General features: G+C 42.6%; 1 protein-coding gene across 4 annotated transcripts in view; it reads left to right on the top strand.

Moving 5' to 3' along the window:
* Positions 1-24,846, top strand: part of OXNAD1 (oxidoreductase NAD binding domain containing 1) — a 36,500-nt gene extending 11,654 nt beyond the window's left edge. For all 4 annotated transcript variants that reach the window (XM_006019575.2, XM_006019574.3, XM_006019576.3 and 1 more), the window contains exons 4-8: positions 857-963; positions 6,872-7,013; positions 19,176-19,418; positions 22,946-23,054; positions 24,444-24,846. In XM_006019575.2, coding sequence (XP_006019637.1) covers positions 857-963; positions 6,872-7,013; positions 19,176-19,418; positions 22,946-23,054; positions 24,444-24,598 — 756 coding nt within the window. In that variant the 3' untranslated portion in view covers positions 24,599-24,846. The remainder of the gene's footprint in view (positions 1-856; positions 964-6,871; positions 7,014-19,175; positions 19,419-22,945; positions 23,055-24,443) is intronic.
* Positions 24,847-26,117: the final 1,271 nt, after the last annotated feature.

Genomic DNA, 26,117 nt, shown 5'->3' with positions numbered 1-26,117 from the left:
AAAGCAGCAGGGGGAAGGAGGGAAGGAGCCCGGGCCCAAAATGGTGGGTGGGAAGGGAGGGAAACCGGATGCAGTCCTCTGTTCTGGCTCCCCCCCCCCATCATGCTTGACAGGAAATTTGCTAGTAGAAAAAATAAGAGCTGGCATATGCTGAAGGGGGTGTCTCAAGTCTAAAAAGGTTGAGAACTTCTACTGTACACTGATGGGAATACTTATTCTTTGAATAGCTGCATGGTTCCTGTAAAGAGATCTCTTCTTGAAAGATACCATTTTGAACTGGGTTGGGGTATATTTTTGCTAGTTTTATATAATTGGGTAACCCTGGGATCAGTACCTTTAGTAAGAATACAAGAGCAGTTGTATTGCGTTGCTGAATCAAAGTCCTTGTATATAAATTTCCATTTCTGAGAAGTTATGTTTAATATGTGGGACATTGATATTTCTACTCCTGTTCAGTTTGCTCACTTTCCTTTGTCTCGTATGTTGTTGAAGTATAGTTAATAGCCAGACCTGGACGTCCTGTTTTTCTTTAAATGTTTGAGCATCTAAAAATGTACATGGTAACTAGAATTGTGTAGGGTATATAGTTACATTAATTTCGTCCAGGTTAAATTTTAAAGAAAGATTTAGATTAATCCTAACTATAATCCCCCAAAAACCTAGGCTTTGTAATAGACATTGAATGGGGGGATGGCTTTCTATACATGCAATCCCACTGTTGTTATTTCTTCTTTAAGCTGGTTACATATCAATGTTTTAAGTGCTATAGGTAATATTCCAAATGCTGATAGTCTTGCACAGAGGGTCTTTGAGTACAGTTGCTGAAAAACGCTCCATCTTGCTTTCATTTCTTTAGGTTATTTCTCCAGCAAAAGTGTGTGGATTCACCAATGAATCTGAAACAGTTAAAAGGCTACGTTTGGCTGTCATAAATAAGGATTTTACTTTTAAAGCAGGACAGTGGTAAGCTCTTTTTCTGATTTTTGGGGAGGTGGAGAGGGAGAACAGATGACAAGAATGCTTAAACAAAGCCAGGATAGTTCTATGTTAAAAAGTTCCAGGAAAAAAATTGCCATTATATTTGCCTTATGTAATATACTATTAACAATTGCTGCATAGAACAGCAACCTTATAACATAAACTATGCTTCTATATTTTTACTGCAGATAGAATAATCACGGAAATTAATATTCTTCAGTATTCGTTTAGATTCATTTGGTGTTTCTCCTCTGGTTTATAGCCATTAAAGTGTTCCTACAGTAGAAATTTAAAGAACATTTTACTTGTGTACTTTTCTAGCTTACTGTATGGTAGAGCAGAGACTGAGTGCAAGTTCATTTTAATTTGATTTTAGAATTTTATAATTAAATCAAAATAGCATTTTTATTCTGGGTCTCCTTCCCCCCCCCCAAAAAAACCCAAACAAACGTTCCTCATATAAAATTAAATGTACATAATTAGATGAGAAATGCATATACACTTGAAAACAAATCCAGTTTTCTGGTTTGGCTACTCCATGGGTTACTTGTTATTTAAATAAAGCTTTAATTTGTGTTTTGTAGTATTGGTGGCTACTTACCACTTGTTCTCCCCCATTTAGAGAAACTTAATTGTTTTTAAAATCAATTAATTTTATGGGTAAATTAAAAATCTGGACCTGTCACTTTCACCAATGGCCTTTTAAATTTAACTTTCTATTGGCTTAGTCCAGCTGGTAAGTAGTTTTGCTGGAATCAAAGTTTAGCCATTAGGGTGTTAACAGCATGTGTTACCAACGTAGTGTTAATATGCAGGCTTTTAAATTTAGAACCAGAAAACAAGATGTTGATTGCAATAATTTGTGTTCCTGGAGCAATTTGCTGCAGTCTTTGCACATGTGCAGTGACTCATATTAAATTCTTGCTTGCCAGTACTTAGAAAAAACACATTTACCCTTCAAAAATGTTTTAGCAATTATCACACTGAAAACTGAAAGCTTTAATTATAATTACTCTTTTTCATTTTCTTCTTCCTTAAAACTATTCTAATGCTGTTGTTTGGCATAGCAATAGCAACTTCTCTCTGCTTACAGTTATGAACTGTGGTCATGTTTTCTGATGAGTTGTGCCAAAAATCAGGGTACAATTTCCTGAGCAGAAAAGGCTAACCTGTTGGAGTATTGCTCCAGTGAAATGCCAGAGCTAAAGCATGTCTTTGCAGCATAAACATGGAAAATCCAATAAACACAGAAGATTTAAAGTCTTAGCTTACATAAGCAAAAAAGTAGATGCGTTTTCTAAGGAACTCTTAGATTGTGTTCTGTATCTGACCACAAATAGTAATAGGGATTTTTTGCTCTAATAAATCTTTTGAATAGGCTAAAAAGCAGACAGAAGTTATGCATGCATAAGCCTGCTTCCAAATATCTTGAAGGCCTGAAGGACAAAGGGTAACAGGTTTATGTTCCTAATATTTGTAACCTCTTAAGCTGCTGGTGGATATTTCCCTTTCTTTGAATATCCAGCTTTAAACATCTTTTCAGTCAAAGAAAGAAGTGTGGCAGACACAGCTACAAGTTTACATATTTACTTTCCTCTTTTAAATATAGCATGTTCCTATTGTTTTCACCTCTCCTTTCCTTTGCTGCTTATATACATTTTTTCTTAGCATTATTTGTATTCCTTTCATGTCTCCCCAGAGACTACTAAAATAAGACAAATGGTCATTCCAAGATGTTATCCCACAGCATGTACAGCCTGCAGTCTGTTAGAGTATCAACAGGCTGAAGCAATATTCTAATTGAAAAAAATAAAGAGAAAATGCGCTTGTGCATGTCTATAGGAACATAAAATCCAAGTTCTTCAGTAGTGTTAGAAGGTGCTGTATGTTCTCTCACATTTTAAAGAAACTAACTATTTGCCACCTTGATGTGAATAGCACAGATATTTTGGTGTGGCTGTGGACCTTTATTTGTGGCATAAAAAGACCTTTTTGAGTTTTCATTCATTCTAGTCTGAGCACTAAGCTTTTTCTTTTCCAGCAGAGGGTGGTAAAGAGCTTTAATCTCTTTATTTGTGGTGTTTTTTGATATAGTGCATAGAACCGGGTCATCTTACTTGACTCACAAGTCTATTTCTTCGATCCTTATGCTGAACACCCATAATTCCATTCAAGCTTAGTGGGACCTGCAAATGCTGATGACCTCTATACAAAAAAGAGGAAATCTCTCTTCAGATTAGTTTGCCTCAGTTTGCCTATCCTCTTAAGCAGTATTTCTCAGCTTAAAAGGTTGACAACCTGTATATGTAATGTCAGCATTGTAATGTTACATTTCCTGTTTAGTTGTAGTAAAAAATAACTAACAACACTGTATCAATGACAGTAATATGTCTATTTAACTTGTATGCGTTTATTTTGAGAGGTTAGTGGAGCATACTTCAAGTCAAAGTTTAGGGTTTTGTGCAAACAAGGGAGAAAAAGAACTTTGGGGGGGGAAACAAGGGAGAAGACATCTTTTGTTTAGATCAGTAATTCTTAACTGGAGTGCCACAAGATCTTTTTAAGGTTGTCATTTAGTATTAGCACTGTTAAGTGTGCAAATGCCTTCACATAATTCACAAGATAAACCCAGATTTTTCATGTAAGAATCCATGATGTCAAGAACATTCTGACCTGTTGTGGTCTTTCTTTGCAACAGAGAAATCTATTATTTCTGTCATCAAAAAAAGTGAAGTTTCTGTATTTTCTCATGTGTATCGTATACTTGTTTCCCAAAACCCAGCTAGAAATTACAGTGTATATTTAAATGCAAGAAATATGGTAAGAATAGTTTCTGATGGTTATGAATGTGACTTACAGGGAGCAGACCAATGAGCAGGGTTGGCTCCCTAGCAGCTGCTACTTAGTTACTAGTGTAGAAGGAAAGAGTATTTCCTTCTTCATTCTTCAAAAAACAAGTTGAGTTTTGTATTCTAGGGTGTGTAGTAAGTGAGAAAATGTGGTAGTTTTGGAGGTTTTTTTGTTTTGTTTTGTTTTGTTTTTTTAAGTAGGATGCTGCTAAATTCAGAAAATTATGGAGGGTATCTTGAGTCTAAAAAAGGTTGCGAACCACTGGTTTTAAGTTGCAGTAAAACTTTAGTGTATATAACCAGATGCCCTGACACCTCCTTGAATGCCTTTTATGTTCTCCCTAAAGATTGAAACCTACCACTTGAGATGTATTATATATATCTATGCAATGGAAGCCAGATGATGCACCTCCTTCCATCCTTATTTAAACAAGCACTGAAGCCAAGTTATTTGTTTTGTTCTGGGGCTATTAAAATAGCTTGGCAAACATTATTTAGTTAGAACTGAATATTTACTTCACAATACACTGTGCGAGAGGTCATCTCTGGCTATCAACTGAATAATAGTTAAATCAACTCTACTTGGCACTCTTCGGTGTCCATAGTTCAACAGGGGAGCACCCCAACTGACTTGAGGTAAAAGAAAAAGTCCTGGTTTTATAATTTCCTGCAAAGTGGGATTATGCAAGATTTTTAACAGGATGGCATAAATTAGAGGCCAGAATATGAACCAGTTTCCAGTACAGTTTGGAAAAATAAGAACTTGACTTTTAAATATTAAGGCCACTCTCTTAACCAGAGATGCTGAGCTAAGGACTAATGTTTAGGGACTGAACACCAGCCACTCCGATGGCCCTCTGGTCAGGGTGGTGCTCAGTACTTTTGAAGCTCCTGGCTCATAATTCAACCCAAATCATTTTGAAAAGTATGTCATGTATGGACCTTCCTTTAATAGCTCTTCTTTTGTGAAGACTAAATTTGCTAAAAATGGAAGACAAATTTAAACGTCCTTGAACATTGATCTGGCTTTTAGATATTTTGAAGAAAAAAGAAAAACCATATTGCACGCTATTATCTGAAGGATTTTTACTGCGACTTAGTTTTTCTATTAGTCTTCTGACTTTGGATGCATTATTCCTCTAGATCTAGTACGTGATTTTACTATTGTCTTTTGCAGCAGCATGCCAGTTATGCCCAGGTACACAATAATGCAGAAAGCAGGGGCTCTTTCTTTGTTCCTTGTCAATTTCTGCTTTATGCACTGAAAGCTTTTTTGGGTCAATACCGATGGTCAACCAGCCATATCAGCCGGCACCAATCTGATTGCAAATACGCAGCCCAGCAGCTTGGAAAGCAATGTCTGGCTGGTTTGTTGTGCAAGTCTGTTGTGGGGGGTGGGGAGCAGATCGAGGACCCACATGGTGAGGGAGGGAGTGGAGCTGGGTCAAGGGCTGGCGCTGCCCAGCTGAGGTGGGGCAGAGTGCAGGACAGAGCCATGGCTTGTTTGCAGGGGGCAGGGTGGCTCCCGCCACTGTGTGCACCCCTGAGGGAGGCATGGAGGGCACATGCCCCCCAGATCTGTGTGCGGGGCAAAGGGTGGATTGTCCACTGCGGACTGGAGGCTGTGCTGGGCTCTTCCTGGCAGCGGCTGGGCTGGGGCTGTGCTCAGGCTGGGCAGGGCAGGGGCAGTGGCACAGGGAGTGGGGCTATGGGAAATTTTGGGGTGGCTGTAATCCCCTTCCCCCCAGCTCTCCCTCCACATGCCACCTCCTGCCCCACCTGAGCACAGCCCTAGACCAACTCCTCCCTCCCCTGGGAAGAGCCCAGTGCAGCCCCAGCCTGCCCTCAACCCACACACAGATCCAGGGGGCACATATTCCCCATGCTTCCCCCAGGGGTGCACACAGTGGCAGGAGCCACCCCCATGCACCTCTCAGCCAAGCTGCGGCTCCATTTTGCCCCGGCTGGGCAGCATCTGTCCCTGCACCAGCCCCACTCCCTCCCTCACCATGGAGGCCTCAATCTGCCCCAGCCCACCTCTTCCGCTCCAGACTTACCAACTGCTCTCCAAGCTGCTGGCCTGCACTGCTGGCCATGTGCATGCTGTGGCTGCGCACATGCATGTAGCATTTAGATGACATTATTGGCTACATCAGCCAAAAAAAGCCAATTGCCAATAATGTCAATTTTCCTTTTATTGGTGCTGATACAATATGGACTGATGTATTTGTGCACTTCTACTTTTTACCAGTGTTTATTTCTCAGCTTCAGTATCTTGAGCATGTTCTAACTTTATCATAGAATAATGTACACCATAAAAATGTTGCTTCTACTTTAGCAGAAACTTATGTCACCAGGGGGTGCTGCAGTTTAGTTTGTTAATCAATCTCACAATGGCTTTTTTTTTCTTCCATAAAAAACACAGTGTATAGAGAATTTTCTTTACCTTTGATAGCTTTTGTTCCCTAACGTCTGTGTTTAAAAGCTGTTTCCCTAAACTTAAATTTTCCAAGCCCTTTCATTGCAAAGTATGGAGTTTGAAAACTGAAGGGAATACCTAAATGTGTTTAGAATAGAATGGGACTTCAGTCCTCTAACTGACCACATAGAATCCTATGCTACTCATTTTTGTAGTTTTTTATTTAAAAATTCTAGTATTCCTTAATGCACTGCACTTTGTTCTGCTGTGAGAAGTATCTAGAAATAGTCTGGTCTAATATTGATACTTTTTAGCTCCTGGAGATCTGGAAATAATTTTGTCACCAAGTTAGCCACAAAGAATTCTGATATGATGCTATCCCTCAAATTGCATTTAACCTCCAAACACATTTCATTAATGTAGCAAAGTCATTCAGTTTTGAGAGAATTTTATCACGGTGTTGTTTGCAACCAAAATGTTCAAGTAAAGAACATGTACTGCACCTTATCTGTTGGACTGTATGGGAATCAAAATAGTCTCGTTGATAAACATATGGTAGTTGAGATCCACTTGGTCCTGGAACAAAGAACTAATATTATTTCCCCACCCCACTTGTTTTTTTTAGGGTAGACTTCTTTATTCCTGGACTTGATGTAGTTGGTGGATTCTCCATATGTTCAAGCCCTGGTCTGTTGGAACAAGAGGGAGTATTGGAACTGGCAGTAAAACATACAGTACATCCTCCTGCTCACTGGATTCACACACAGGTAAATAGTGTAGCAACTGTTTACACAGTTGATTGTGACTTTTTAAAATAGCTTAGAACCTGAAGACAGTGGTAGGACTTTAACTGACTTCTGGGAGGAGGACCAGTCTCCCGGTGTGCAGGACTTGTAAACGTCATTTAAATTGCTCATTTAACACAAGAGAGAGGTTAACCTATTTATTTTGCAAGAGGCAGTAAAGCTGAATATGGATAACATGGTTGTTGTGAGCTTCTAATGTAGTTTTAATCTTGCTTTTTGATGTCTGACACAACTAAGTAATATACCAGGGACACATCTTACATTTGTGGATTTGCCAGAAATCATGACAAACCGTGAAGGGTCTTGCTTAGCAAGGTGATGTCATACAAGTGTGAATTTGTCCAACAACCATTCACAAGTTATAGAAAGCAAAGCTTTAGCAGTGGTGTGTGGTTTTCTTAAAATCCCAGTATTCTAGATAACTTTAAATATCACAAGGCCTCTTTTGCCATGCAGAACTTAGTCCAATTCTTCTGCATCTGGCCATTTTATGCTAGTTACTTTTTTAAGGCCTTGGACTACATCTATACTCCTTACTATTTACAGCAATTTAAAACTTGTTTCCTTCTACCCTGTTACTCTCTTCATATCTAATTTACAGCCCTTATGTTTCTGCTTCTATTGAATAGGCTGTAAGGTTCAGGATAACTTTCTTCCAAGACTACAACCATAGCTTCTGTTTAGTGACCAGTAGAGTTACCGCACAAAAAAAAGAGAAAGAGACGCATACCAAACAGTGGAACATTTACTAGGCAGTGAAGTCCCCAAATTGATCCTAATCCAGGATTTTTCTACCTAGGATAACCTTATGTAGTTTTAGAGTTGTTCTTAAATCAGGCAAGTATCATGCCTCACTGAAATTCAAATGAATGTTTTGATGGGTTTTATAGAAGTTATAGTACAAGTGTCCCCATGAATACATGGGGAAATTACCTGCATCTTTGATGTTGCTCTTTAGAGATCATTAAGAGCCTGATTTCATAGTTTTCCATCTCCAAGAGATCTTTTAGGATTTCTAATTGTGGTCCTTCTCCACTTAACCCATTTTACTGTTATTAAAATGTCTAGTTGAGTTCACAGATCAAGCTAGTTCAAATCTGATGTTGCAGAAAAAAAAAAAAATAGAATACGAGCCGAGTTCTCTGTTAAATAAAGGCATTGGTTTTAGTTCTTCTAATAGAAAGGAAAGGGGAAGCAAAACAGGATAGCATCATAGAATTTGAAGAGGCCCTCGATAGGATGCTGGGAGACTTATTTAATACTGATATAATATCTTTATAAATAACCTTTTAACATTACTGATCTTATTTACTCAAGAGCATAAGAACATAAGGCTGCACCCCTACCTAGTATTTTCAATAACTACTGATGCATCTTTTCTTCAAGAATTGGTCCAAACCGCTTTTTAAATTACCCGTCTACATAACATCTTTTGGCAATGAGTTCCACAGGTTAATTATGGGGGGGGGTCTTTTGTTTACCACCATATAACTTATTCTTTGTTACTTTTAATCCTACTACTTGATAATTTCAGTTTGCCCACTAGTTCTAGTATTGTAAGAGATTTTAAAACAATAAATCCCTATGTACTTTCTCTGGATCCTTTAATATTTTATAAACCTCTGTTATGCCCCCCCCCCAGCATCTCTTTTTTTAGGCTAGGACTCGTCAGCTTATTTCATCTCTCTTCATATGCAGGCCCCTCCATTTCCTTGATAATCCTTGTAGCCTTCTTTGTGCCTATTCTTGAATAGAAAACTAGTTCTTCCTCTTTGAGATGTGGGAAGCAAAACTACACAGTATTCAAGGTGTGGATGCACCATAGATTTATAAAGGGACATAATGATACTTTTGTTTTGATTATAGTTCCCTTATTACTTCCTGGCATTTATTTGCCTTTTCGGCTGCTGCTGAACACCAAGCTGATGTTTTTAGTAAACTGTTTCACAAGGACTCCAAGATCTCTTTCCTGTGTATTAACAGGTGATGTAGAGCCCATCATTATGTATGTATATACGGGTTATTTTTCCCCTTCCGTGTGCATCACTTTGCACTTATTTGCAATATTGAATTTAATTTGCCATTCTGTTGCCCATTCACTCAGTTTTGAGAGATCCTTCTGTAATTCTTTGCAGTCCACCTTGATCTTTACCACTCTCAATAATTTTGTCACCTGCAAACTTGGCCACCTCACTGACTCACTATTCAGTCCCCTTTCTAGATAATTTATAAGTGTATTAAATAGCATTGATCCCAACACAGATCTTTTGGGGACTTCTTTCCATTCTGAAAACTGAATATTAGAGGTGCACCGACGCATCGGTCCGATATCAGATCAGTACCGATATAAAAGAAAATTGCCTATAGTGTGTATTGGCCCTACGGGGCCAATAAATGCCTATGCCCTGTGCAGCTGCAGCACAGTATGGAGCAGAGCTGGCAGTGTGGAGAGGGGAGGGGCTGCCTCCAGCTGGTAAGTCAAAAGAGGAGGCGGGGGGAGGGAGGCTGCAGGGGCAGGCACTGCACATGAGACAGGCGCAGCTTGTGGGCTGGGGCAGCTCCCTCCGCTGCTTGCACCCCAGGAGGGCGAGGGGTTGTATGCCCCCAGATCTGCGTGGGGTGCACGGGCAGACTGCAGTTGCAGGACGGAGCCGGTGTGGGCTCCAGCAGCACTGGGAGGAGGCTGCAGCTACCCCAGATTTTGCCACAGCTCTGCTCCCAGCCCCGCGCTGGCACCTGCTGCAGCCATGGCTTTTCCCGGTGCTTGGGCGGAGGTGGGGTGTTCAGCTGGGGCTGGGCTGGGTGGCAGTGCAGGGCTGGGAGCAGAGCTGCAGTGAGATTTGGGGTGGCTGCAGCCTCATCCCAGCGCCACCGGAACCCACTCAGAGCCCAGCCCCCAATGAGAATAGCCCCATGCAGCGCTGGCTTCGGCTCCACCTCCATCCCACAGCTGCAGCCTTCCCTGTGCTGTGCAGGTCCAGGGGCATGTGCCCCCTCACCCCCCCCAAGGTGCAAACAGTGGTGGGAGCTGCCCCCACCCCAAGAGCTGTGGCTATCGCGTTTCCCCCCAAACCAGCCTAGGCAGCACCTGCCCCTTCCCTCACTGTGATCTGCCCCTCCCACACCCTTTCCCTCCCTACTCCCCTTCTACCACACACTTACCAATCCAATACAGCTGCCATCAGCTGGTATCAGCTGATATGCCTCCTTAAATATCAGCCGATATGCCTCCTTAAATATCAGCCATCTCTATTGGCCCCCAAAAGCTCTATTGGTGTACCCCTACTGAATAATTAATACCACTCTTAGTTTCTATCCTTCAGTCAATTTCTGATCTACAAGTGACCTTCCCTCTATTCTAGAGGAGGAAACTCCAGTGTTGAGGGGAGCGGAGTTCTGCCTGCAGCTCACTCTGGTCCTGTTTGTTCATGGCTTGGCAGGGGAACATGCTGAGGAAGGAGAGGAGGGGAAAGGAGCTGGGGCTCTGTGAGCAGCCAATCGGGCAGGCATGGGACAGGTAGATGGTGGGAGCAGCAGGAGCCAGCATGAGCTTGGTGCAGCCCCAGCAGGCAAGAGTGGGACACAGACCAGGGGAGCCAGACTTGGCTCCCTGTCTCCCCTCCCCTCTCCTAGGGGCCTCTTGCAGCTTTCCCTGGCAAAAAGCTCTTTAGAAAAGCCATACTGATTTTTCCCCAGCAAATCCTGTCCAGTCATGTGCTGAACAAGCTTTACAAATTATTGCTTTTACCATTTTGCTAGGGACAGAAATTAGACTCACTGGCCTGTAATTACTTGGGTTCCCTTTAGAGCCCTTTTTGAAGATTGGAGTTGTGCTGGCAACCCTCCAGTCCTCTGGTCCCAAAGCTGTTCTTAGTGATACTTCAGAGCAGTTCTGCAGTTTCAGATTTGAACTCCTTCAGGACTGTACAGTGAAAGCCATCAGGTCCTGGTAATTTGGTACTATTTTGTTTTATTAATTTGCTCTAAAACCTCATCTAGTGATACCTCAATTTGGTCAGTTCTGGGAGGAATGGTTCTGGTGAGAAATCTCCCATAATAAAGACTGATGCAAAGGACTCATTTAGTTTGTTGGCAAGGGTTCCTAGATCTTTTACACCTGGATCCTCCTGCTCTACTTAGTTGCTGGGAGGCTTTCTGCTTCTAATATCCTTAAGTTTTTATTTTTAAGTTTGTAGAATTCTAGCAAGTGTTTTTATCAAAGTCTTTTTAACTTGTACTGCATTTATACATTTGACTTGCCAAACGTTTGTACTCTTCATATTCTCCTCATTTGACTTCTACCTTTTTCCTTTTCATAGCCTCCTTTACTCTGCCATTTAGCCATTCTGGCTTCTTTTTTTGCTGTACTTTCCAGATTATTTGATTATCCATCTGCATTTACTGGTGTTTTTCCAATATGGTGTTCTTAAGCAGTTTCTGTGCTGCTTGCAAGGTTTTAACCCTCTAAACCCCTTTCTAACTAGCTTCCTGACTTTTGTATAGTTCTCTCTCAAGGTTAAAAGCTACTCTGCTTTAAGTATATCAAAGACAGTTACATTGTGGTCACTATTACAGTGTTTCACTGGTAGTTATTAAACCCGGTGCAGTGCTTAGGAGTAAGTCCAGAACGGCCTTTTCTTGAAATTCCAGAACCAATTATTCCAGAAAGCAGTCATTTATGATGCCTAGAAATTTAGTCTCTGCATCCCTCCTTGGGGTGAGATTTATCCAAACTATATATGGATAATTGAAGCCTATTATTGTGTTCTCTGCTTTTGCAGTCTTTCCTCCTTAGCATCCTCCCTTAGCATTTCTAGCCCACTTCTGCCATTAAGATCGGATAATTGATAGGAACAATATACTTCTGTAGCTATGCTACATAGACGTGGAATTTTTACCCGTAGATAAACTGTTATTTTCATATCAGTCAAGGCATCTACTCTAGTTGACTCGATGCAGTTTTCCCCACCAGTCTGTAACACAGGGGTGGGCAAAATGCGGCCCGCGGGCCAGATGTGGCCCACCAGGCCATTCTGTCTGGTCTGTGGGTCCCCTAAAAAAAATTATAAAATTAATATACATCTGCCCCTGGCTACCTGTCATGTGGCCCTCGATGGCTTGCTAAAACTCAGTAAGCGGCCCTCCGCCCAAAATAATTGCCCGCCCCTGCTCTAGCATAACAGTTCAGTCCCATCTCCATCTTGGTAGCCTAATGATAGACTTGATCTATCATTCCTGTATAACGTGTACCCTGGTATTATGCTGTCCCATCCATTTTCCTCATTCTACCATGATTCTGCAATACTGTTATGTCAATATGGTCATTTAAGGCCAAGCATTCCAATTCCCCTATAGTGAATTGTAGACTTCTGGCATTAGTATAAAAGGACTTATATTTTCTATTATTGTCTGATTGTCTACTTGTGTGTGCCTTTTTTTTTTTTTTTAAACATCAGGAATCTGTTGTTTTTGCTGTTCCTCTGTGTTTAACCTGAGCCCTCCCATCCTGTTTCCTTTCCTCTGAGAGGATTTAGATTGATACATCTTATAAACAATCTGAACCTTGTGCTCTACCACACCAGCCAGCTTTCCTCCAGATTTTAGTTTAAAGGCTGCTTTAACACCTTTTTGAAGTTTGCATAGCAGTGGCCTGATCTGATTTTTATGTTAGGTGGAGCCTCTTTCTCCTGTTCCTGTCCCAAAAGGATCCACAGTTTCCTAATAAACTTCAACTACTTCTTGCTATACTTTCTTCTTGTTCAGGTATTGAAATTCTACAACTATGCCTGCATCCCTGGACATAGCATTTCAGAAATGCTTTCTGTATCACATTATGTAGGTCTTAGACTTAAGTCTCCGCCCCAACAGTCAACATTTAGCTTCCAGGACTTTTCTTCTGCACTTTCCCCGTGTCATTGGTGCCAACATGGACCACAACAACTGGCCGCTTTCCAGCACTAAGCAGTTGGTCAGTGCTTGTGGTAAGGTTTACTATCTTTAAGCCCAAGCAGACAAACTACCGTGCAGTCTTCTTACACAGAACTGTCTGTATTCCTAATAATATAGTTGCCCACTACCAAGACTTTCTTCTTCCTATTGACTTCCCAGTCCCAACCCCCAGAAGCATATCCTTGGCACAAGAGCATGTTGGGACTTCCAGTGGAAAAGGGTCCCTTGTTATGGAAAGCATCTCTTCTTTCCAGCTTGATCTCTCCTTTCCTTCCTTCTCCTAAGCAGCACTGGGACTGCCAGGTTGGAGATAAGTGAACTGGAGCAGCTGAGAGAGCTAGAAGAGTAGTAGTGTAGTCCTAAGTCTTCAAGGACTATATTAAGTCCCTGAATGCCAAGAGCTCTTTGCATTATATGCCACTTGGGAAAACTATTATACAAGTGACACTTGGTGCAATAAAATGGGTAGCCCTCATCCCTCTATGGGGCTTCTCCTGCATTTTAAACTAACTTTAATGTTGTTTTCTTGTTTGTGTGGTTACTGTTTGGGGCGGGGGAGGAAAGCAGGGAGCCATTGTTACACTGTTTAGATACATAGTGTTAACTTATTTTACAGCTAGGTTTAAAAAATAAAAAAAACACACCAAAAAACTTTTAGTAGTCTACTGGAGCTTGGGAATTTAGAAGTTTTAGATTATGTAAGTTTATTTCACTTGCTGGTGGTAAAGAATCTTAAAAAGTTAATTCCTAGAATTTAAAAATTGACAGTTTAACTCACTTGAAAGCCTGAATTTAAGACTAGGATAAATTAAAGCGAAGACTAATCTCTTACTGCAAGACCAATTAGACATCATTGGCTCAGTGACTGAGAGGAGATATCCAGTGGGGTTCCCCAGGAGTCTGTCCTGGGTCCAGTATTGTTTAACATTTTCATTAACAACTTGGACAGTGGGATTGAGTGCATGCTTAGCAAATTTGCAGATGACACTAAGTTGTATGGAATTGAGGATGCTTTGGAGAGCAGGACTAGGACCCAGAATGACCTTGATAGATTATAGACCATTTCTCAAGTCTTATTAGATGAGCTTCAACAAGGACAAGTACAACGTCCTGCACTTGGGACAGAATGATTGTAAGCATAAGTCGAGGCTGGAGAATGACTGGCTAGGCTGCAGAGAACCTGGGGATTACAGTAGACCGTAAGCTTAATACCAGCTAACAGTTTATTCTTGTTGCATTAATGAGCAATTCTTCCACTCTGTTCAGCAGTGTTGAGACTTGACCTGGAGTACTGGGTCCCACACTTCAAGACAGATATGGATGGATCAAAGAGATCAGTGCAGTGTGACAAGATTAGGGGCTTGGGAAGCGAAGCTTATGAAAAAAAAAAAAAAAAGCTGAAAGAGCTCGTATTGCTTAGTTTGGAGAAGAGAAGATGGTAGGGGGATGGGGGGGGTTGATAACAGTCTTTAAATATCCAAAGGATATTATAGAGAGGATGGAGATAGGCTTTCCTTTGTGCCCACAGGAGATAGGACTAGGAGTAACAGCCTCAAGCTTCAGTAGAGAAAGTTTAGATTAGAGATTTGGAGGAGTTTTCTGACTAGGAGGCTAGTCAAGCATTAGAACAGGCTACCTAGAGAAAAGTTATGGAAACTCCACTCCCGAAAATTTTCAAGAGCAGGTTGGACAGACATTTGGCTGGGGTGATTTAGTCACGAGTTACCTTGCCTTGAGCAGGTGCCTGGAATAGATGACTTTTGTGAGGTTCTTTTCAGCCCTCTGATCCTGACTTACAAGAAATGTATTAGGTAACTTTTAGCAGGTGGTAGCTGAAGCCAGACTTACCCCTATCTCTTAATTTAGCTTGTTTTGAGGCGCACACACTTTATCAAGACTCCCTTCTACAAACGAGTCACTACCACCACCACCACCAAAATGGACCAAGCTCACTCACCTTCCAGGAACCAGATCCTGCTCCTTTTCCTCTTGTACCTTTGGGAGGTGTCTTATAACTGCCCTATTAGATCTCGCTTGGTCACTCAGGTGCTCATTTATACTCTTAGGCCTGAGCTAGCTCTGCCCCCTTGTTAGGGCACAGGTGGGGCCAGAGGCAGCAACTTCTGCCTCTTGCAAATACCATCCCTCAAATGCTCAGAGCACTTGGCCCAACAAACACTCAAACAGAGCACGATAGCCACCACCAAACAAGCAGACAAAGCACCTATTGCAGCTGACAGCATTTTTTGTTTAAGCATAATTAGCTCTACAAATTAACCTACAATAAAGCCATATATACAATAGCAAGTTTTATCCTAAGAGATCTTCAAGTTCTTTATTAATTTAGTTCCGAGAAGACAGAGTCTTCTTTGCAGAGATATGGCTATATGGGAGACTGTTTAAGCAGAAAGTCTAGAGACTGAAAAAAGTTACGCACTTACCCAAATTCAGTGTCAATAATGCTCATTACTTCCAGAAACAGCCTGCCCCAAGCTTGAAGCACCTCAGTAAGGCTGGGCTTCGCAGAGTCCCTTGTGCTTCTAATAGCCTTGAGCTGTCAATTTTCAGGCTGTTTTAGAGGCCTTCCAATTGACAACACCTATGTATTTTCACCAATGATGCAGTTAAAGTCAGTACAACCAATACATTACAAAGTAACAGTGGGGCCTAGAATTCCAGCATACTTAAGCAGTTAATGTGCTTAACCAGTGAAGATAGCTGGTATTTGTTACAATACCCATCCCACTTCTTTGCCTGTTACTTAAATTGTGCTATACAGTTAAGCTAATTATGTCCTTGTCTGTTATGCATGTAAATAGAGGACATAGTAGTTGTAGTTTTTCTTACTGAATCTGTATTGGAACATTAATCTTTCTAATTTGCCTAAACCATTTCAATATAATGCTTGCAATTTTAGTAATCTATGTTAGAGGCCAGTACCTTCCCAACAGTTCACTTCATAACTAAGGCTAGAAACCAACATCAGGGAATGGAAAAAAATCAGCTGTGCCACAATGTATTACAACATACTTGATTTACTTGACTAGGTGAAATATCTCACCCTTTGTCCTGCCCTGATAGTGCAGGGCAAGGGGTGACATGACCACTATTTTCCCTGTGCAAACTATGTACAATGTTGTGTGTGTGCCCTCCTGGGGTGGGGGCACTTAGGGGGTGGAACCTGGGGACAGACAGCCAGCACCCCAGCCTCTGGCCATTCCCCCACAGGTATGCACCCATGTGGTGAGCCTGAGAAGCTGGGGGCTTCCCCAAGGGTGACAGCGGCTTCTGGTCTCCCATAGTCAGTGGCCAGGGGCAGCATGTGGTCCTGGCCCTGCTGCCCGCAGCTCCTGCTCTGTGCCTGCATGGAGTTGGATTGAGTAGCAGAGCTGGGACCAGGCAAGGCGATTTGGTGGTGGGGGACCCAGGGTGGGGGCCTGAGCAGGGGCTTCTGGCCAGTGGAGGTGGCATTGAACCACCACCCAAGCCCAGGGGGGCCTGCTGCTGGGTGATGAGCGGCTGCCAGGGTCCAGCCAGGGCTATGGTTGGAGGCAAGGCAGCAGGTGGCACAAAGGTGATGGCTAGGGCCAGGATGGTGTCCAGTAGGGCTGTGCAAAATTTCACTGGCTGTTTTGATTCAACGTGGTTTTGACTCATTTTGAGCTCGAAACAGTGAAATTGAATCAAAATGAAGGGCTTCGAAACAGCCTTGAAACAAAATGAGGCTAGTCGAAATGTTTTGAGTTTCGAAGCCAGCAGTGAGGTAGTGAGTGATGGGAGAACCAGGGCTGCACTTCCAGCAGCAGCCGGGAGTGCAGCCCTGGCTCCTGCTACCGGGCTGTGGGAAGCCAATAACAGCACAGGGGAAGGGAACTGAGCCCAGGCTCAGTTCCCCTCCCCAGTGCTGCAATCGGGCGGGGGTGGGGAGTCAGCCTCCCTGCCCCCACCTGCTCACAGGGCCAGGGATGGGGAGTCAGCCCAACTGGGCTGACACCCCGCCCCCAGCCCCATCAAGTGAAACCTCAGAACAGCCTAACTCTTTGGACAAAGCAAAACAGAACAGCTGTTTTGAATTTAAATGAAATTTGAAACGGAACACTGTTCCATGGAAACCTCGAAACTGAAGGCAAAACGGAACAGTGCCGTTTTGCACAGCCCTAGTGTCCAACACCCGGTGGTCCTTTTCTCTGTGGCCTCCACTGCTCTGGCTGCAAGCGCAGCCTGCTGCTCCAGGGTCTCCATGCACCAGTTCTCCAAGACCAGGAGCTGCACCATAAACTCCCGGTCCCACACCTCCTTGTATTGGTTCTGTGCACCCTCAGGGGAGACATCCTCCACCCTCCACCTGTCCTGGGAGGTGACATCCTCTGCCCTCATGTCCACCAGCTGGTTCTCTGAGGCTGGCACCAGGTGGTCCAGGGTGCCCAGCCTCAGATTGGGGGTCATGCATGCACAGGTGCCCACAGACCATGATAAGTCAGCTGGGCAGGCCTGGGCCCAGGTGGCTGCCAGCTGAGCCACCTGTACCTGCTCCCTCCCCAGGGGCTGGCAGGCTGCTGGCCATAGGCAATCTGCCTCCCCCACCCCAGTCCCAGGCCAGGCCAGGCTCCTGGCAGCACCTGCTGCCACAGTTTAAGAGTCACTCCCCCAACTTCTCTTGTAGGCCAGCCTGTCTCCTGTGTTGCCACCATGGCATAGGGCTCCCAGACAACTGAGACACGAAGCTACCCACAGCCCTGTCCTCCCTACAGGGGGCCTCTCCAGGGAGGCGCCCTGCATCACCCCCACCCTCCCAAGCAGCTGTTCTGCGCTTGGGGGCAGCGTGAGGAGTTGTTTGTTTGGACTGTGAGCTTGATCCATTATACCCTGATGATGATCAGGGATCCTGGTTTTCCCTGATAAACAATTGCAAATTCTCTGACAAAACCCTCAAAATCCATGATTAAAATTAAAGGCCCCCCCAGCCCTGCTCATGCCCTGTGCCCCCCAGCCCCTGCCCCCCAGCCCTGCAGAACAGGCCCCCAGCTGCCTGGGCTATGGAGCCAGGGACTCAGGTCCACAGTGCTCTGCCCCCAACAGAAGGCAGCTGCAGCAGGAGCACAGAGCCAGCTCCCCCACTGTTGCTTGCTGCAGGCTCTTTGCAAAAGCAGGAAACGCATGGGTTTCTCCTCTAAAAGGTAAAATCTATTTTTTCCTCTGATAAAATAGGGAAATCCATAGGAAACAGAAAACCCAGCTCCCTACTGATGACCATGGTGCCCCAGGTGCACCTGCATACCTGGCACAGGACTCTGAACTTTGACGATGCAGCAGGCAAGCCTACGCTTCTCCACAACCTCTGCTGCCACCGCATGGAGGGCTCCCTGTGGCTGCGCTACATGTCCCTGGCCCTTACAACCGAGGAGGACATGCTGTGTTCCTTGGTGTGTGAAAGGCCCCATGGCTGTCCCAGTGCTGCTGGGCCTGGGCAGCTGCCCGAAGCAGCCAGTGAAGGGGAACAGCGCATGTACGTGAGCACTACTGCACAGTAACTACAGACAAGTAAATTTACTACTTGCATTTGCAGGTAGCAATTTACTTGCTAGTAGTGCAGTAAGCATGTGCATGTGTAGTTTCCCTCTTTTTTGTAGGTGGTAAAATAAAAGCAGATGGAAATATTCTATGAGAAATTTTATTTCAGTAAATTCAGTTTTTTGGTGTAACAGTGAAGCAGACAACCCTTTGAAGTCCTCACAAAAGCAGTGTGGCTTTGTCCTATAACCTAGTAACTCCTTGTTTGTAAACAGCCCTCCTAAACAGTGGGATCTTGGACCTTATCTTTGAGTCTTTGCAGCCACATACTTCTTCATTGTTTAAGAATCTTCTTATGAATTGCCCATGTAATAGCCTGTATCAGTACTTATGTAGGAGTGTTGCTATTTCTCATGGCTAAGACTTACCTGAAGGCAAAACTAGACCCCTTCAGAATACTCAAGGCACTGACTTCAGATAGCTGTGTAGACTTCCAGTGCATTTTTAAAATGCTTTGGCATTCCCTCACTAGTAAAATATGTAAGAACTAACAATAATTATCTTATTCTTAAGCTTAGCTTGTCTTATGACTCAGTGATGTAAAAAGAATTGTATTTCATCCTTTGCTTTTGGTTTGGAAATAACCTCTTTTTCCATCTCTAGTGCACCCTTGACTCAGAAGTAGCTCTGCGAGTGGGAGGCGACTTCTGCTTTGATCCACAGCCTGGAGACTCTCCTGTAAACCTTGTGCTGATAGCAGGAGGAGTAGGAATTAACCCATTGTTCTCCATACTGCTACACGTAGCAGATCTTTATACAAACCAAGAGACCAAGGGAAGCGGGTATAAAATGGGAACTGTGAAACTGCTGTACAGTGCAAAGAACACAAATGAGCTCTTATTCAAGGTAGGAAAAAGGAAACGGTGTTTTGGCTGTTTATTTCTTCCTTTCAGAAGGCTTGTCCATTTATTGTTATGTATTATTGCAAAGCCTTAGTGCCCTGTATAGTCCTGTTGCGCTAGGACTATATAGAGCCAAAAGATCCTCCCTGCCCCAGAAAGATTCTTTATTATGCCAATCTAAGAATGACAGGAATTCTGGAAATGTATCTGGCTCCCATTAATTTCAGTGGTGCAAACTCAGGCACTACTATATACATTTTAATGTAGCTTTCAATCTTCACCCCCCTCAATGCTGTTTTTTATTGAAATTTAATTCCTTTGACTTTGCTTCCTGTTTGGGAACATCTTACCTCATGATCCAATGTAATACATTTCCAAAGAGACCACTGGAAGTTAATTAAGCCACAGGTTGTCAAGTACCTCTCTAGAACCTGTTCTAATGGCAAATGCTTTCTGAATAATTCTGACTAGAAATGCATGAAACTGTGATATGTGCCTGTGTGCATCTGCAGGATGTCCACATTAATGTATAGTCCAGATGAAGGCATGAAGAAGCATCTGAGAGTGGAACTTAAAAATGGACATCCATGCTCAGATGTATTAACCCAGCTCTATTTCTATATTTCAATAACATTTTATTTTTTCCTTCAAAAGACATTTTTAAAAATAGCTTCTGTTATCTTAACATGAAAATGCAAGCATATATTAAGAAGGGGACGGGGACTGTTATTACCATATGTTTTGCCCGATTCTCATTTAGAATAGTCATATCATTACACGGTGTTGCCTGTTCAGTATAATATAGTCCTTGCAATATACTTCAGCACCATCAACATTTATGTAGCAGAGGGGGACCATTATCCTGTGGCAGTTTAAGACTAAATAGTAGAGCACTAGGATATAGGGTCACTGATAACACTGTTAGGGTCAAATCAGCACTAAGTAAAAATTCTGTCTCTAATGAGTTAGTTTGCTTTGAAGAAATTAAAGGCTGGATCATGAGATACTGAGGAAAATAAACACCCAAAGTTAAGCCAAAGATCTCTTATGGTTACAAAAGTGGCCAATCAGTGTGAAATTAAGAATAGCAGTATGCTTGCTACTAAGATTATTAAGTCAATGAGAGGCCTCAGGCTGGAGTCTCTACTGGGACTGGCTTAATATAGATTTAGAGGAAACAAACAATTTTTTCTTGGAAAAGAAAATATTTTTGGTTATTAAAGCCTGGAAAATTTCCAGTTGTATTTAAACATCTTAGTGGATTGGTCAGCAAGCTGTTAAATGTGCATGTTATTTGACATAAAATGAAAGTTGCAGCTCATTGGCACAACACTGTATAAAGTACTCACATATGTGAAGCAGCTTTGGCCACCGTCTTCCTGGTCAGAATCAACCTGGAAATTTCAGTGAAGATATCTACCCATTGCCAAGACAAATCATTGTATTTTCCTTCCTTGTTTATGAAAGAAGTGATTAAAAAAAACTGCAGAACCCGTTATGACATTTGAACCTGACGGGGTCCTCATCTAACAGAATAGCCCCAGTTATAGTCACAACACAATAAAAATTACATATCTGGAAAAGGAAGAAGAGATCATTTTAGGAATGTCAGGTCTCCTTCATACTAGTAGTGTGGGGTGGTTCAGACAAAAGTTTGTAGCTTGATATCTTAAATAAATACTCAAATAACTGATAGATTTTTCCTGTTCCCCTGTTGTATTACACATCTTAAAAGCAACAGTTCTTATAGCAGTATTTTGATTCTTTCCCACCTTCACTGTGTTGTCCTTTATAGATCATGTTTCTTTAATGCCTGCCTAGTTTGTTTTGTGTTCGTTAGTTGGCCCCTTCTTTTTCAGTGTGGATCATCTCTTTCCCAGGTGTCTGGGACAGGCCCAAATGGTGCCCGAGTCCTAGTTGATGCCTCTAGGCCTCCTCGTAATACAAACAATAAGTAATAGGAAACAGGTTGGATTTGGGGGGCAAAGTGCATTAGTAAGACAGTTATTGGCAGAGCAATGTGTAGAAGTGTCTCTGCACCCAGCTTTTCTTGTCTAAAGTCTAATTGTGATGCTTATATATAAGGATGTATACCTCACCAAAGGTTACTCCCAAATTAAAAACAGGGCTTCAGAAGGGGTTGAGAGAGCCTGTAGGTCCCTCTGTGGGTAGTAGAGCCTGGTTCATTCTGTGTGGCTGGAAGAGCAGGTTCCTCAGTTTTACATACTAGTTAGTAAGCAAACTAACGAACAGTAAAATAATCCAGAATGCTGTAGAACAGAGCTGGTGTTACTTCAGCATATTCTAGCTAATATACTTTCTTCAAAATAAATTAATAGAGCACTCCCTCAATCCTCTACAGTAAACAAAAGCCCCAGATAGTAAACCTCTGTCTGTGCTCTAAGCTTTGAGCAGGAGCGGGGTCAGCCTGTGGCCTTGGGCTCTTTGTGGGGCCCATAGCAGATCAGGGAGAGGACAGAGAGCCCAGCAGCAGAGAGGGCAGGAAGCAGAAAGTAGAGCAGGAATTTGGGCAGGGAGTAGGAAGCAGAGCAGCAGATTGGGTAGAGGAAGAGGATCAGAGTAGCACTCAGGGAGGGCATGGATCTGATTTCTGGCACTCTTGCCAAAGAGGTCGGCCTCAATGACTTAAGAGCAACTCAAGGAGGAACAAGGTGGGGGGGAGTGGCTGCTTAGGAGCTTGTGTGCATTGCTGTGTGCAGGAGCCTGTAGGGACAGTGAGCTGAATCGCCTCAACTTTAACTGAATGATGCAGTGTTAAAATTGGAGCACTTTTGCTAAATTTGTATCACTACAGGCTTCTGCACACTTAATTGTTACAGTGTAGCAGCAGCTCCAGGTTGAACTGTGTCCTTAGACTGTAGATAGTAACAAATGAAGTCTTAGCTTGAGATTTCATTGCTCCACTTGTTTATTTAAATTTTAACCATGCAATAGCTAAAGCCTCAAAGTTTTGGTGAGAGCAATCACAGCGGTGAATTAGGGAACTGAAAATGATCAGGTTTCTACTTTGAGTATTAATAGCATTAAATCTATACTGTAACGGGTTTTACAAAAACAAGAAAAGTCTGTATCTTTACCCGAGGTCAGGTGGCTTCAAGGTTGAACTAAAAGGTTTGGACAAATTAAATGCACGAAGTGCACATTTTAAATTTCAATGCTGCAGGTTTTTGGAAGGCGGAGAGAGGAAGTGGGGACAGCTGCAAGACAGGAAGCCATAAAAGAGCGGAAATGGTTATAAGATGCAAGTGTTGATTAGTTACAACCTGTTGCAGAAAAGGAATAATGTATTAGTCGTATATGGTAGCATATTCCAGGTATAGAAATGCTGTGCACTTTAAAAAGTGCTGCCCTGTAAAAGAAAAAAAGAAAAAGCAAATTTTCAACTTTCACATGCAATATGTGCATAGTCTAATAGTGTATGCTAACTATTGATGTTGTTCTGGGACCTTGTGCACTCATCTGCTTTGATTTAATGGACTGTGGTATAACCAAGTAAGTTTAACATTCCAGGAAAATATCCTTGGTTTGATGAATGCATTTCCTGGAAAGATCACATGCGACTTCCATGTTACCCAGCAGAGTTTGCAAGTCTGTGAAGAACTTCAGCCATATATTATAGGTATGTAGTGTGGCTGGCAGTACACAGATGCATAAAAAGTTGTCAGTCCCATTGGAGATATCATTAGTGTTGTTTAGGAGGGCTGTGCAAAATTTCGCCGGCTGTTTCGTTTTGAGGCTGTTTAGACTCATTTCGAGCTCAAAACAGCAAAATCAAAATGAAACAGAGGGCTTCAGAAAACAGCCTTGAAATGAAATGAGGCCACTCAAAACATTTTGAAAGTTTCGAAACATTTTGAGTTTTGAAGCAGCAGCCCAGCCAGGTAGTGGGAGGCAGGGGAGAGCCAGGGCTGCGCTCCCAGCAGCTCCATGCAGCCCCATGTGGCTCAACCCGGCAGGGAGCACACCCCTGGCTCTCCCCATCTCACGCTGCTGGGCTGCACTCCCTGGTGCTGGTGGAGCCGGTTGGAGCGCAGCACCAGCTCTGCCTGCCTCCCGACGCCGGGCTGCGCTCTGATCAGCTCCACCAGCCCCAGGGAGCTCAGCCTGGTGGTGGGAGACAGAGCCAGGGCTGCGCTCTGCCTCCTGCCACTGGGCTGAGTTCTACAGGTCTTGAAGCCACTGGGAACCCACCCCAGTGGACGCAGGTGGGGTGCAGCCTGGAGGCTGCACTGGGCTGGGTTCCCAGCCACTTGAAGCCCAGTGCAGTCACTTGAAGCAGGATCGCAGCACTGGGGAGGGGAACTCAGCCAAGCTAAGTTCCCTTCCCCAGCCTGATCACAGCGGTATTTTAAGTCTTATGAAATACTAAATTATCTATATAAAAGCACTCAAAGTGAGATTGGATTCCAGCAGTTGAGTGGGGGAAAACTTATGTGCAAATAAATTAAATGGTTTATTTTTCTGTATTTTTTAGATCTTACCATAATTTCATTTTCACAAATTCAGTCTTACAGCTGTGCTGAATTAGAAGCAAGAAAAATTAATTGAAACTTTGTGCCCAACCCTCTCCTCCCTACGATACGTTATCTTTGCTTAAAGCTGTAATGATGGAGTAGGATTAGCCTATTGCCTTTAAGGCATGCTTGATCGATTCCATTTCTGTTGTCCTTGGGTTAGAGTAAGTGATCCATTGCTGCTTAGTTCTACGATAGTTTATCTTCTTGTTAAGGGAAATTGAACAAGTAATGTCCTGTAAATTGGTTTGGACTTTTCTTATATGCTAATCTAAATTTTCAAGTGAGTAAACAGTTTTAGATGCCTCATAATTTTTGATATTTAACTCCATAAACCTTAAAATGGGTCTGAGTTTTCAGAGAGCAAGTGCCCACAGCAGCAAAAAGCACCCATCAGTTTTTGAAACATTAGGTCTCTGCCTCTTGATTGTGTTGAAGATTTTGTCTTCATATAAAATACTTCTGTTGTTAACTATTTACATTCTCTTTGTCAGAGGGAAGAATATCTGCAAAGGATCTGGAAAAACATGCATCTAAGGATACTTTATGGTACATCTGTGGTCCACCTCCAATGATAGAATCTATATCCAAGTTACTAAAAAACCTTGGTGTTCCTGCAGACTGCATTTTCTTTGAAAAGTGGTGGTAGCAACAGCTATTTAGCAGAAACTAAACTATATAAATTAATTTATATATATTTTGATAGACGAAAAATAACTGAAACGCACTGAAGATGGATTCTGCTATGAACTAACTAAATGCAAGACATCACTAGTTACACATGGAATCATCCTGTATCCAATAACCATTCTTAATGATACTATAGTGCACTCTGATTTGGGTCATTATAGTTTTACTGCTTTTGAAGAAAAGCATGGTGTATTTTATATTAAAGATGAGAACCATTTAATTTTGTGCATGTTTCACTCATTTGTTTTGATGGTAGTATGCATCTGCTTTTTGTACATTCATTTATTGTTAATTAAGCAGGTTTTATTGTTAATTAAAGCAAGTTGGTAATATTTTCATTATGCCTTTAACAAAGTAGTAAATAAATGTGCAAAAATTATATAGTCTGTGGTATAACTAACTCAGGCTATACTTTTATAAGCTAAGCCAGTGGTTCTCAACTTTTTAGACTCGAGGCACCTCAGAAAATTCTCTCCTAGCTTTCACTCTTTTTTGACTACAGAAAAAGAGCTATTTTTCTGTTGCAAAGAGCTCAGAAAGACAAGAACAGGTCAGAATGTTTTTAACACTGTGGATTCCTATGTGAAGCATTTATCTTGTGAATCATATTTCCACAAGTAACAGTGCTAACCTGTGGCACCCATGACATGCTTGAAAGGCTGTCAAGGCACCCTTGGGTGAAGATCACTGAACTAAGCCAAGCCAGACTGGGTACTTGGCAGAGCGACCCATCCAGGCTATAATCAATAAATGGCTCAGTTCCCAAAGTCATATGTACATGCAGAAAGTCATATATGCACAGAAGCTGTGTTCTTGGGGCTGAAGTCTTTTGCATGAGACTTAAACTTTCTGTATAAGACATTTTGGAAAAATAGGTCACTGCTTAAACTAAATTAGCTAGTTACATTTGATTTACTTATCTACTTTTTATATTGGCCTTTCTGTTGTGAAAGGGAAGAAGCCAACTTAGCCATCCTTACTTTACACCCTTATAGAGATGGAGGACTTTAGTGTAATGGATTCCATTACTGGCATGTTAAGAGTTTCAACCCCAAATAGTACATGCCAAATATTATGAGATTTCTTTTTTTTTTTCCCCCACTTTCCCCTTTATAGAATCATAGAAGTAGGGTCAGAAGGGACCTTGTAGATCTTCAAGTCCGACCCCCTGCCTGGGCAGGAGACAAACTGGGCTCAAGTGACCCCAGCCATGTAGGCATCGAGCCGCTTCTTAAAGACCCCCAGAGTAGGAGCCAGCACCACTTCCCTTGGAAGTTGGTTCCAGATCCTAGCCGCCCTAACTGTGAAGTAGTTCCTACGGATGTCTAACCTGAACCTACTCTCCAACAACTTGTGACTGTTATTCCTTGTTATCCTGGGGGGCGCTAGGAGAAACAAAGTCTCCCCAAACCCTTCTGGTCCCCCCTAGTGAGTTTATAGACTGTCACCAGGTCCCCCCTCAGCCTTCTCTTGTGAAG

The sequence above is a fragment of the Alligator sinensis genome, unplaced genomic scaffold (assembly GCF_000455745.1).
Source record: "Alligator sinensis unplaced genomic scaffold, ASM45574v1 scaffold29_1, whole genome shotgun sequence".
NCBI classification, from domain to species: domain Eukaryota; kingdom Metazoa; phylum Chordata; order Crocodylia; family Alligatoridae; genus Alligator; species Alligator sinensis.
This window is presented reverse-complemented; position numbering and strand designations above follow the sequence as displayed.